This window comes from Nicotiana attenuata, unplaced genomic scaffold (genome assembly GCF_001879085.1).
Source record: "Nicotiana attenuata strain UT unplaced genomic scaffold, NIATTr2, whole genome shotgun sequence".
Classification (NCBI taxonomy): domain Eukaryota; kingdom Viridiplantae; phylum Streptophyta; class Magnoliopsida; order Solanales; family Solanaceae; genus Nicotiana; species Nicotiana attenuata.
In genome coordinates this window covers 383,003-395,130 of record NW_017670253.1, presented here as the reverse complement: position 1 = coordinate 395,130, position 12,128 = coordinate 383,003, and the positions used below count along the sequence as shown (strand labels likewise).

The window sequence follows — 12,128 nt, the reverse complement described above, 5'->3', positions numbered from 1 at the left end:
GGAGTAGGGATTGGACTAGTGTATTTTAATTAAAATTGAGCCAAAATTGGCCCAAAATTTGAACCCATTTCGTCCAAATCCGGTCCACAAGGGGGTGCCAAGGGGAGGGTCCAAACGACGTAGTTTTGGATCAAAACTACGTCGTTTCAATTAGTAATTTGAAGATTGAATCTTACCCATCCATCCTATCTTGATCCAACGGCCCTGATTAATCTCCCACCCTAGGTATTTAAAGCCTAGTTTGGCCAAAATTTGCCCCCATTTCCCTTATTGTCTCTTCATTTTTCTTCTTCCTTTCTCTTTTATTTCTCCTCCCCAGCAACTCCGCCTGTCCGCCGCCCGGCGGCGGCCAACGTCCAAACACCCCCAAATTACACCATTCTTTTCCTCTCATCACCCTCTTTCTAGATCCACAACCCAAATCCCCCAAATCTCCACCAATAATCAACAAAATCAAACCCTAGTCGCGCCGTCACCACCCTAGCCGCCGCCCACCACCCCAAACTCCAAAAATTTTACACCACCGGCCTCCTCTTCTCCCCCTCTTTCCATATCTCCGACTCAAAACATCAAAAAACCCCACGCCGCCCTAGCGCCGCCGCCACTGCCCTAGCATTGCCACCACTGCCGCCCACTGTCGCCTGTTTCTTTTCCCTAACCGGCTTCGAGCAAGGTTGTGTCGTTGATATTATTGAAACCGGACTCGGATTCACCGGAATTTTTTGGTTTCAAGAATATCAACAATAGAAGCTTGCTCGAAAGTCGTACCACTGCCTATCTTCGTCTCCCGGATGCTCGAGTATATGGTAAAATCACAATCCCCGCCCCATTATTAATTTTCTGATTTTTCTTTTTTTTGGGTTTTTAGTTTAGTTAGTTTCTGTCTTGTTTCTTTATTTTAATCCATTTCTGATTATGTTTGTCTTTGTTAAATCGCTTCAGCTATATCGTGCGTTCCGTTTGGCATTAATAGTTAATTTTTGTTTGCTCATGTTGGTTCATAATACATGTGTTGAAATTTAATTACATGTTTTAATACTTGGTTTAATTTGAATCAATAGGTTGATATTGGTGTTGTTAAAATCTGAAATTTAGATATTTTGTAGGGTACTAGTAGCTTTGCTTTTAGTAGGGTGGCTGAAGTGACCCTTTGGCTCCTGCCATAGCAGATTTCAGGCTGTCCTTTCACCTTTTGGACAGCCTTTAGCACACAAAATCAGCCTCTTTTGAGGAGATTTTTGGTGAACAAAAATCTGTCCAAAAGTTGGCTTTTCTTTGCCTATTTAAGGGCTGCCCTTTATTCATTATAGGGGGACGCTATCACACATTTGAACAAGTTTTTACACACATCTTTAGAGCTGTTTTAAAGACAAAAAAAACTTGAGAGAAAATTAGCAGCTGAACATAAAGAAAGTAAGCTGAAATTGTGAGTGAATGTTAGAGTGCAAACTTAGAAAAGTATAAGTTTTCTTTGGAGTTGGTTCTGGGTTTCTTCTCTAAGGTTTTTGGGTTGTTTTAACACTTATTTGCTGCTGGATTGTTGCTGTTTTTGGCTGCTTTTGTTGCTGAATTTCAGCCCTCTCCAAGCTGACATTTTCTTTCTGGTATCCAGGTAATTCTCTTAAAATGCTACTGCAATTTTGAGTCAGGATTGAATGGAGACGAAGCAATTTGAAGTTTTTTTTTTGTTCAGTTTGTTCTAAGCTTCAAAAGCATTATGTTCTTGTACAGTTTTGTGTGTGAGTACATATGACAAGTTTTGGATTTTCTATGAATATTCCAGCTGACAACATGCTTTAAACCTCTTTAGTTCCAAGTTGCTTTGTTATTATGACTCATTGTCACCTTGGTTTCATGAGAAATTGCTAGTAAAAATAGAAATGTTAGTGATACATGTTCAGGTGTTTAAGTTGGTACTTTTGAATTTTTTTTTTTCTTGAGATAAAAGTCCTTTGACTGTCCTTACAAATGCATGACTATATAGCTTTATGATTGTATTTTGCTAAGTATGATTAGTTGTGGAAATTCATAAGCTAAAGTAACGTTCTCTCTTTCTTTTGCTCAATTTCATGCATTTAATTTTCCTTTATATATTGTTTGCTTATGGTTACGTTTTCCTTTCAGTTTCTTTTAATATAGTTAATAGCCTTTAGTATTAATAAAGTGAGTCATAATACTAGATTCAAGAATCAGTTATATATATATATATATATATCATTCCTTAAATAGTTGGGGCCTTTTTACATTTTTCTTAAACAGGCCAGTACCACATTTTCATGAAACTCAAGTTGGCCCATTTTCTCAAATAAACTAAACTGGCCCATGTTTAAATAAAAGTCGGTCAGCCTTTACATTTTAATTTAGCCATCAATTTTTAATAATCTGTTTGTTTTTTTTAGATAATTTAATCATATTTAATTAATTTAAGCGCTAGGAATTAGTAGCGCGCTTTAACCCCTTTTTTTTTATTCACGGACTCGCTTGCGTAACGTGATGTTTAATATTCAATAAATTAATAATCTCATACCATACCCATTAGTTTTAGTTAATTTTTAATTTTGTTAATTCTTTGCTAAAATCGCGGATTCGCTTGAGTAGCGCGACGGTTGACTTGTAAATTTTCAAGAGCTAATTTTCTCAAATGTAGTAATTTTTTTTAAAAAAAAGTATTACAAATAATTGATTGTCATGATTTCGGATTCGCTTGCGAGGCGCAATTATGACAAATTAATTAATTATTTTTATTCGATCACGCATTCGCTCGCGTAGCGTGGTCATGACAACATAATTTATCCAAAAAATCATTTTTTCTTAATAAATCTGATAATCAAGAAATAAAAGCGGATAGGTAAAACATAAAAATTAAATAAAGTACAGTTTATCCAAAATTAATTCAAGCCAAGTTTAAGTCAATAAAGCGACCGTGCTAGAACCGTGGGACTCGGGGAATGCCTTATACCTTCTCCCCGGTCAACAGAATTTCTTATCCGAACTTTGTTTTCGCGGACCGATAAAAAATAGAGTCAAACCTTCCTTTGACTAGGGATTCAAATAAATGGTGACTTGGAACACCGAAAAATCAATTCCAAGTGGCGACTCTGAACAATAAAATAATCCCTACTCAAGTTTTGTCACTTTAATTGGAAAAACTCTTTAACCCATACATACATATATTTCGGGGGTGGGAAAAAGGGGTGTGACACTTACTCCTATTTGTTTTCTTCAAGGGGTATTCAACCCTTTCTTTAATCATTTTATTTATGTAACGCAGTCAAACCTCTTTATAACAGTTTCATTGGTTCTAATATTTTCTGACTTTTATAGTGAATAGAAAAAAATTATCCAATAATCAATTTTTTTTCTTTTTTATGTTATATATGAAAAATAAAAAAATTAATCAAATTTAAAATCTCAAAACATATGCATATTTTACTAATTAAAGATTTAAAAAGCTAATACATTACTAATAAACTCATAACAAAGTGTACACAGATTTAAACTTTAAGGCATATATTTTTTAAAGCTACTTGAATATTATATTCTTTAAAATTAATGGAATAATGTAATTGTAGCTTGTTTCATAGCTTTCAGTCTCTTACTGGCGAAGTAATACTTGAATTAGCGAAGATTTGTGTTCATACTTTCAGCGAAAGGACACCAAAAATATACAAGCATATCTTTAATGGAATTGAACGAAATATTTATTTGAAAATACAACAAATACTCCTAAGTTCTTTACTCCAAGGGCAACTTTTAAAAAAAAAGTTAAATCCTTCTAGATATTTGAATTATTAAATATTATGGGCCACCAATAAAATCAATTAAAGTGGACCGGTGGGTGTATTCTTTATCATAAGTGGCGCGTCAAAATTTTCAAGATATTTGGTTAAAATCTCTAAACTTATTATTGGTAATCTTAAAGATTCTACGTGACTATTATAGAGGAGTAATTTTATAAAAGTGTGATGTTACATGCAAAAAGCTATACTAGGCGTTTAGAATTAAGTAACGTTCTGTTTATGTTGGATCAGTTTTTTCATCTTAGGATGTCTTGTTTACGCCATTTATTCAATGCTTACTCCTATTTGTTTTTCTAACCCTTCCTTAATCACTTTATTATTTACTATATAATATAGTAGTACGTGTGCTGATAATAATTTGTACCATAATAATTGAAGTAAGATATAAAAGAACCCACGAGTGGCCCTTAAACAATGGCGGGCTTGACTCACTATTATATGTCTCTTTCTATAAACCAATCATTCAAATTCTTGGTGTGTAATTAAGTCACCTTTTATTAGATCCACAAAAGCTGAGATTTATTTCTGTATTTGGAAGTCCCTTTCAACACATACTTAGTAAACATTTGTCAAAAAATTGTTCACACTTGTAAAAGTCTTTAAAGTAAAGTAGGCCCATGCTTCATAAAATTTGGTTTATTTCATAAAGGTTCTCTTTGAGTACTATTTTATGGTTAAAATAGCACGGGTTAGTCAGCTTTTAGACTGGTCGTTCAAAAATAGCCAGCGTTTGCAACGTCATTGAAAAATAGTTACTATTTTGCTACAACAGAGACCGGGCCAACATAATATACTGGAGATCGGTGCACCTGTGTATGAACTTCCAACATATTATGCTGGAACTCCAACACGCGGAAAGTTCCAGCATAATATACTGGAGATTGGAGCACCTGTATATTAACTTCCAGCATATTATACTGGACCGGTATATTATGCTGGAACTCCTGTATATTATACTGGAGTTTCGGTATACTTATGCCGGAACTCCATTATAATATGCTGGAATTCCAGTATATTTATGCTGGAACTCCATTAACTCCAGTATATTATGCAGGATTATTTTTCGGATTTTGAACAGGTATTTTCGTTTAGATTTATCTTTACATGAAAAGTGACTAAATTTCAATTACTTTTGAAACTGTGGCTATTTTTGAATGATCACTTGTAAATCTGGCTATCTTTGAATTTCTCCCTATTTTATGGGATACACTTCTGTTTTAGTTTGTTTCGAAAAGATATAGTATTTCTATATTTAAAAACTGTCTCATTTCTCATTTATTCTTGTGACATGAATTGTTTGAACGCCATGATAAGAAAGTTCACCTTCTTAGGGTCCTTTGGTATTATGGATAAACAAAAATAATTCTGGGATAAAGATTTAGTATCGCCTTATCCCTTGTTTGATTACTAATCCTGGGTGGAATAGTAATCTTAGGATAAATTATTCTAGGATTAAGCACTAAAATTGACAATCTCAAAATTAATATAACATACCAAACAGTCATCAAAAGATAATATCAGAATAACTAATCTCAACATAACTTGTCTTCAAACCATACGATCCCTAAACAGATTGAAATCTCAATGCCTCTCAATTACTTGTTGATAGTAAGGTAATTTTATAGTTTGCATGTATATAACTTACGTGTCAAGAGCTTTTTTTTTTTTTTATTTTAAATTTCTTAAATTTCATGTCGATCAAACAATATTGCACATAAAATGAGATAGGAGTAATAAGGTAGTACTAGGGATGGGCGTTCGGGCAGTTCGAATTGCACATGAAATTTTGGTTTGGATTTTCAGTTTTCGGATTGACGAAATGACAATCCAAATCCAACCCAAATAAGTTCGGATTGGATCGAATTTTTTAAGTTCGGTTTCGGATTAATCGATTTGAATATTTTGGATTTTCTGTTTTGAGCTTATAAGTTGAGATGTCTCTTCTTTTTACAAAAATGAATATCCAAATGAATTACTCATGTTAAATTGCCTCAAAAGTTCTTCATTCTCACCGCAATCATCCAAATGAAATATTAAACTAATGAAATTATTATATACAAAAATAAAAAATACAATAGAGACGTTAATATGACAGATAAGAAGTAGAAATAATAAAACCATGTCCAAATAGAAAGTATTCTCATAATAACTAGTAATTAATATTGAATATATATATGATAATATCTAATGGGTAGGGTATTGAACTTATTACTATTGGCATATGGACAATGGACTAAATATAAAGTATAAGAATTTCGGATTTTCGGATATCCAAAAATTCGAAGTACCAAATCCAATAACCAATATGAAATCCAAAAATTTTAAAAATTAAATCCAAAATCCAAAAATCCAAACAAAAAATCTAAAAAATTCGGATTTCGGTTGAATTTCGGGTTTGTCCAAAATATGCCCACCCCCTAGGTAGTACTTGTACTATTAAGCNGAAAGGGAGTTGCTTGATACGAAGAAGGATGCAATATAACTTTGAATTAGAAGATATTGTCGGACATTTAGTTGATGTCCATAAGAAGTGAACGGACTAGTACAGTTGGTGAATGAGCATAGGCTCAGGATGTGTTATTGATGTCGTAGTGATTGTACCCCGTGCAGCGATGTTGGAAGATGTCGGCATGTAATTTCCACATGTGGGTCATCTCCTATGAGCAGGTCAGTGGTTGCATAGTTGGCAAAGCTTCTGCGAAGGATTTTACTGATTATCCAGTAAGAAGTCGAATATGTGAATGTTACTAGAGATTCAGAGTGTTCATGAGATGCTAATAGAAGGATTTCAAGGAATTTGGCGGGTTGGTTGTGCAAGATCATGCCAACAATGAAGAAAAAATCTTGGTGGGTTCCAGAGTTGTGTAATAGTAGCTTCAAGCTAAGTGGGAGAGTCCCACCGCCTACGATTGGGTTGCATGGTTATCTACTTGTGAGGTTTCGGGTTATCGGCATATTGGTGATTTATTATAGCTAAGGGAAAAGAACGTAAGTGGTAATTTGAGCAAAGGAATTGATAAAGGTGTGGCTAAAATCAGTCATAAGTAATAAGTTGGCCACCCCCAACTTATGACTTTTTAGCTTATAAACACTTCTAGTTTGATCAAGACTTTTACTAGTTTATCCTTAATAATATTTTCTAATTTACAAAATATTTTTCCCAAAATAAATTATCTAACTTTCTTTGCATTCCATATTCATTGTTCATCTTTTTCTTTTCAAAGAAACTTTTTAATTTATAATCTTTTGTAAAGTTTTTAAGGATATTTTAGTCATTTTAATAAAAGAACAACTTGTGAGCACTTTTCTATTAAACACATCAACTCCTTATCATCCGTTTCAACACGTCTATCCAAACACGTAAATGCTTATTTGAAAAATCAGCTTTATCACTTAAAAATGCTTTTCAACACTTCAAGCTTATCAGCTATTTACAGTCAGCTAATCCAAACGGGCTCTTAGCCTAATAATAACTAATGCTATTATCTAAAATCCATTGTGTTTGAAGAGGGTGTTGTTGTAACTGGTAAAGTTGCTTCCATATAACCAAGAGATCATGGGTTCGAGCAGTGTAAACAACCTCTTGTAAAAATATTGGATATGACGACGTACAATATACCCTTATGGTCCGGCACTTCCCCGGACCCCACGCTACAGAACTTAATTCACCGGCTTGCCTTTTTATTGTGTTAGCCTGAAAAAGATGTAGTTTGTCCATATCATAGATAAGTTAAATATTAGAGCACCCCATGTTACATTTTGACTTAAAAGACTTTGATACCATAAAAGGGAAAACTTTAAGGAACTGTTGAAATTTTCAGCTGAGAGTCTGAGAGTTATGGCATCTTCTGTTGGGCAGCAAAATTTTTCTGGGAAAAAGATGACAAAACAGTTAACAGGAAAAAGAGGAGACACTGAATTTCATTCAGTGGTAAGAGGTGGTTATCTTGAATTGGCTTTGGAGATGATCAATGGCTGTGTAGAAGGAGAATTGGTAGAATTATTGTCAAAACAGAATCAATCTGGTGAAACTGCTCTTTATGTTGCTGCTGAATATGGTCATTTGATTGTAGTGAAAGAGATGATTAAGTATTATGATATTGGATTAGCTAGTATCAAGGCAAGAAATGGATATGATGCATTTCATGTTGCTGCTAAACAGGGTGATTTTGGTAAGTTTTTATTTTAAGTGGTTTTTCATTATCTTGTCTTTCTATGAACTTATAGAATTTCACATAATAAGCACAAATCGTGTGGCCTAACGGCCAATAAAGTAGGTGAAAACTGTGAGAAATTAGGTTCAAATCCAATAGAGATAAAAAAAACTAGGTGATTTCCTTCAATTTGCCTAAACTTTGGTGGTTAGAGTTAATCGATACCCAGGGGCGAACCTACAGGGGTGGTCAATTGACTACCATTTTATCGAAAAATTACACTGTGTATATAGGTAAAATATTAGGTTTTAGAGGTACATAACATATATCGAACACCTTTGTCGGGAATTTTTTAAAACTTTTTTCAAGTTTGAGCCTCGTCATAGCTGGTAAAATTGCTGTCATATGACCAGGAGGTCACGGGTTCAAGCCATGGAAACAACCTCTTGCAGAAATGCAGGGCAAGACTGCCTACGATAGACCCTTGTGGTCCGGCCCTTCCCCCGACCCCGCGCATAGCGGAAGCTTAGTGCACTGGGCTGCCCTTTTTTTTTCAAGTTTGAACATCCTTGAGGAAATTTCTATCTTCGCCACTGCCGATACCTATATTGGTGGAGCTAGCAAGTAACAGTGGAATAGTCGAGGTGCGTGCAAGTTAGCCGACAACATCATTAATTTTAAAAAAAAAAAATCTCTTAACGAATGAAAAACAAATGATGGAAGTTTCTTCAATGTTAAGTTTTATGAATTTGATGTTCCCTTTATCCTTGGTAGTAATTACAACTAATAATGAAGTTATGATCATAGATACTAAAAGATTGGATTTTGTTGCAGAAATGGTGAAGGTACTATTTGATGTTTTTCCACAGCTATCAGTTACATTTGATCAGTCAAATTCCACTGCACTGCACACTGCAGCAGCACAAGGTCATATTAATGTAGTCAATTTCCTCTTGGAAACTAATAGCAGTTTAGCCACAATACCAAAGAACAATGGGAAAACAGCACTTCATTCTTCAGCAAGAAATGGACATGTTGTAGTTGTGAAAGCACTTTTAAGCAGAGAAGAAGGGATCTTAAATTGGAGAGATAAAAAGGGCCAAACTGCTCTTCATATGGCAGTTAAAGGACAAAGTGTTGATGTTGTTAATGAGCTTATTCAATCAGATCCTTCTTTGGCTACAATTATTGATGGAAAGGGTAATACTGCTTTGCATATTGCAACACGAAAAGGCCGCGTAGAGGTAAGTTTTCTTATGTATATTATACCTGCGTTTCATTTTATTTGGCAGTGTTGGACTTGGACTGAACACGGATTTTAAAACAAAAGGCAGCTTGGTGAACTAAGCTCCCGCTATGCGCGGGGTCCAGGGAAGGGTCGGACCACAAGGGTCTACTGTACACAACCTTACCCTGCTTTTCTACAAGGGACTGTTTTCACGGTTCGAACTCATGACCTTCTGGTCACATGACAACAACTTTACCAGCTACGCCAAGGCTCTTCTTCGGACTGAACACGGATTTAACAAAGAAAAAAGAGTTCTTGACACAAAATCTGAACACTTTGTTCTGTTCCTGAAAGTGTGACAATTCCATCCGACTGCAGATTATAGTTGAAAGATTATTGACCACATGTATGTTATGTAGTTCCATATGTTATACATTTGCCACAGAGCCAAATATTTTACATGATTTTTTGTGTTGAAATGAAAACACAGAACACTCTTCTGTTCAAAAGCTCAACAAAGATGTTATATAAGCTTCACGGCCGCCTTAGTCTCTCTTATAATATTTGGACTCGGCAGGTTATACTTTTACCATATATTGGTAAGAAAAAGTATTTCAAATCTTCGACTAACTATCATATCTCATGCAGATTGTTCAAGCATTGGTAAAGGACAAGCGGATGAAGTGGGACGCCATCAATAAATCTGATGAGACTGCTCTTGACATTGCTGAGAAAGGAAGGCAATCAGAGATAGCAACAATTCTAAAGGAACATGGTATTCTAAGTGCAAAGAACATGAAGCTAGTATTACCAACGCGTTCAGCCAAAGAACTGAAACAAACCGTTAGTGACATAAAACATGATGTTCATAATCAGCTTGAGCACACTTTTCAAACACAAAAGAGAGTGAAAAACATAGCAAAACGTCTGAACAAAATGCACTCGGAAGGGCTCAACAACGCAATAAATTCCACCACAGTCGTCGCAGTTCTTATTGCCACTGTTGCTTTTGCTGCCATATTTAATCTACCAGGCCAATATGTTGATAACCGTAAGCATATTCCTCCTGGATACTCATTAGGAGAAGGAAATATTGCTCCTCAACTCCCTTTTGCAATTTTCTTCATATTTGACTCTCTTGCACTCTTCATATCATTAGCTGTTGTGGTGGTTCAAACATCAATCGTGGTCGTTGAAAGAAGAGCGAAGAAGCAAATGATGTCGATTATCAACAAGCTAATGTGGTTGGCGTGTGCATTTGTGTCTGTAGCCTTTCTTGCACTGTCTTATATTGTTGTAGGTAAAGAAGAGAGATGGATGGCAACTGCAGTAACTTTTATGGGAACTTTTATCATGGTTACAACACTAGGGACACTGTGTTATTGGGTAGTTATGCACCGGATTGAGTCTTCAAATTTGAAAAGTTTGCGCAAGTCAGCTCGGAGTAGCAAGTCCTTGTCAAGATCCATATCGATCATGTCAGAATCAGAGATCCCGGATGATGAGTATAAGAAACTATATGCTATTTAGTTCTTCCATACCTAGAAGGGGAGCCTTGGTGTAACCGGTAAAATTGCTGTTATGTGATCAGGAGGTGATGGGTTCGAGCTGTGGAAACAACCTCTTGCAGAAATGCAAGGTAAGGCTGCATATAATAGACCCTTGTGGTCCGGCCCTTCCTCGGACCCCGTATATAGCGGAAGCTTAGTGCACCGGGCTGCCCTTTCTTCTTCTACGCCTTGTATTTTGCGATTATCCTGTATATTCTTGTGTAATAGCATTTGATCCTTGCACTTCAAGCTTCAACACAGCAGCTGCTAGTTTATGTGTAGTATATGAGCAACATAGTTATGAGCATTTTACTAATAAGTGGCTGCTAGCTTTGTCCAAGTGAAAAACAATGTAGTATATGAGCAAGATAAGTGAAGTGTGGAATTTTATGGCCTTCTAAATAGAATTTTGAGCATATTACTACTGTGGTCAGATCATTGGTTTCCAACTTTGTAACTCTGTCATATGCTTCAGTTCCTCTTGTTCATTCATTCACTTGACATATCAACAACAACAACAAGAAGATACGTAGTATAATCCCACGAGTGATGTCTGGGGAGAATAGTGAATACACAACCTTATCCCTATCTTTATGCAAGTATAGACGCTATTTTCGATAAACCCTCGGCTCAAAGCTAGCATGCATAAATACAACAGTATAGAGGAAGACATGCAGTAATATAGAAGTCATATGAGAGAAGCAGTAGCAATACCAAGATAAATAGTGAAACCGAATCATAAACAACATCAGGTTGTGATAAAAATCTAAGAATATGGAAATACAATAATAATACAATCAAAACTGGTATTGAGGGGAAAGACGTTCGACTGCCCCCGAATCTTCTACCCTAATCATCGACCTCCATACCTCCTATCAAGAGCCATGTCCTTGGTAAGCTGAAGATGTACTATGTCATACCTAATCACCTTTCCCCAATACATTTTCGGCCTACCTCTACCTCTTCTCATATCCACCATAGTCAATTTCTCACACCTCCTCAGTAGAACATGTGGGCATCTCCTCTTCAAATGCCCGAACCATCTCAGCCTCGCTTCTCGCATCTTGTCCATCATAGAGGCTACTCCTAACTTGTCTTGAATATCGTCATTCCTGACTATATCTCTCCTAGTATGCCACACATCCATCTCAACATCCTCATCTCCTCTACTCTCATTTACTGGATGTGAGAGTTTTTGACAGGCCAACACTCCACCCCATACAACATAATCGGTCTAACCACCACTCTATAGAATTTACCTTTAGGCTTTGTCACGACCCGTCTGGTCGTTTCGAGAGTTGTAGCCTCGGTACCCCATTTACTACTGATTTTATGCTTTACGGTTGTTATGTGACTTTCCAGGATAGTTGGTTCGGGTCCGGAGAGGTTTTAGAAT

The 12,128-nt window shown here is 35.8% G+C and overlaps 1 protein-coding gene and 1 long non-coding RNA gene across 2 annotated transcripts; both read left to right on the top strand.

Annotated features, from left to right (window-relative positions):
• The first annotated feature begins 266 nt into the window (after nt 1-266).
• LOC109236723 lies at nt 267-1,769 on the top strand. Its single transcript, XR_002069534.1, has 2 exons — nt 267-806; nt 1,613-1,769. It is a non-coding gene; the product is annotated as an uncharacterized LOC109236723 (long non-coding RNA).
• Nucleotides 1,770-7,149: 5,380 nt separating this feature from the next.
• LOC109236740 (ankyrin repeat-containing protein At5g02620-like) lies at nt 7,150-11,165 on the top strand. The gene is made up of 3 exons (XM_019402956.1): nt 7,150-7,972; nt 8,789-9,198; nt 9,831-11,165. Exons 1-3 carry the CDS (start codon nt 7,639-7,641, stop codon nt 10,710-10,712), a joined length of 1,626 nt encoding a protein of 541 aa, XP_019258501.1. The 5' UTR covers nt 7,150-7,638; the 3' UTR covers nt 10,713-11,165.
• Nucleotides 11,166-12,128: the final 963 nt, after the last annotated feature.

Coding starts and splice junctions, on each gene's coding strand:
- LOC109236740 (XM_019402956.1), top strand. CDS start 7,639: ATGGCATCTTCTGTTGGGCAGCAAAATTTTTCTGGGAAAAAGATGACA. Junction 7,973..8,788: donor TGCTAAACAGGGTGATTTTG/GTAAGTTTTTAT, acceptor ATTTTGTTGCAG/AAATGGTGAAGGTACTATTT. Junction 9,199..9,830: donor CACGAAAAGGCCGCGTAGAG/GTAAGTTTTCTT, acceptor TATCTCATGCAG/ATTGTTCAAGCATTGGTAAA.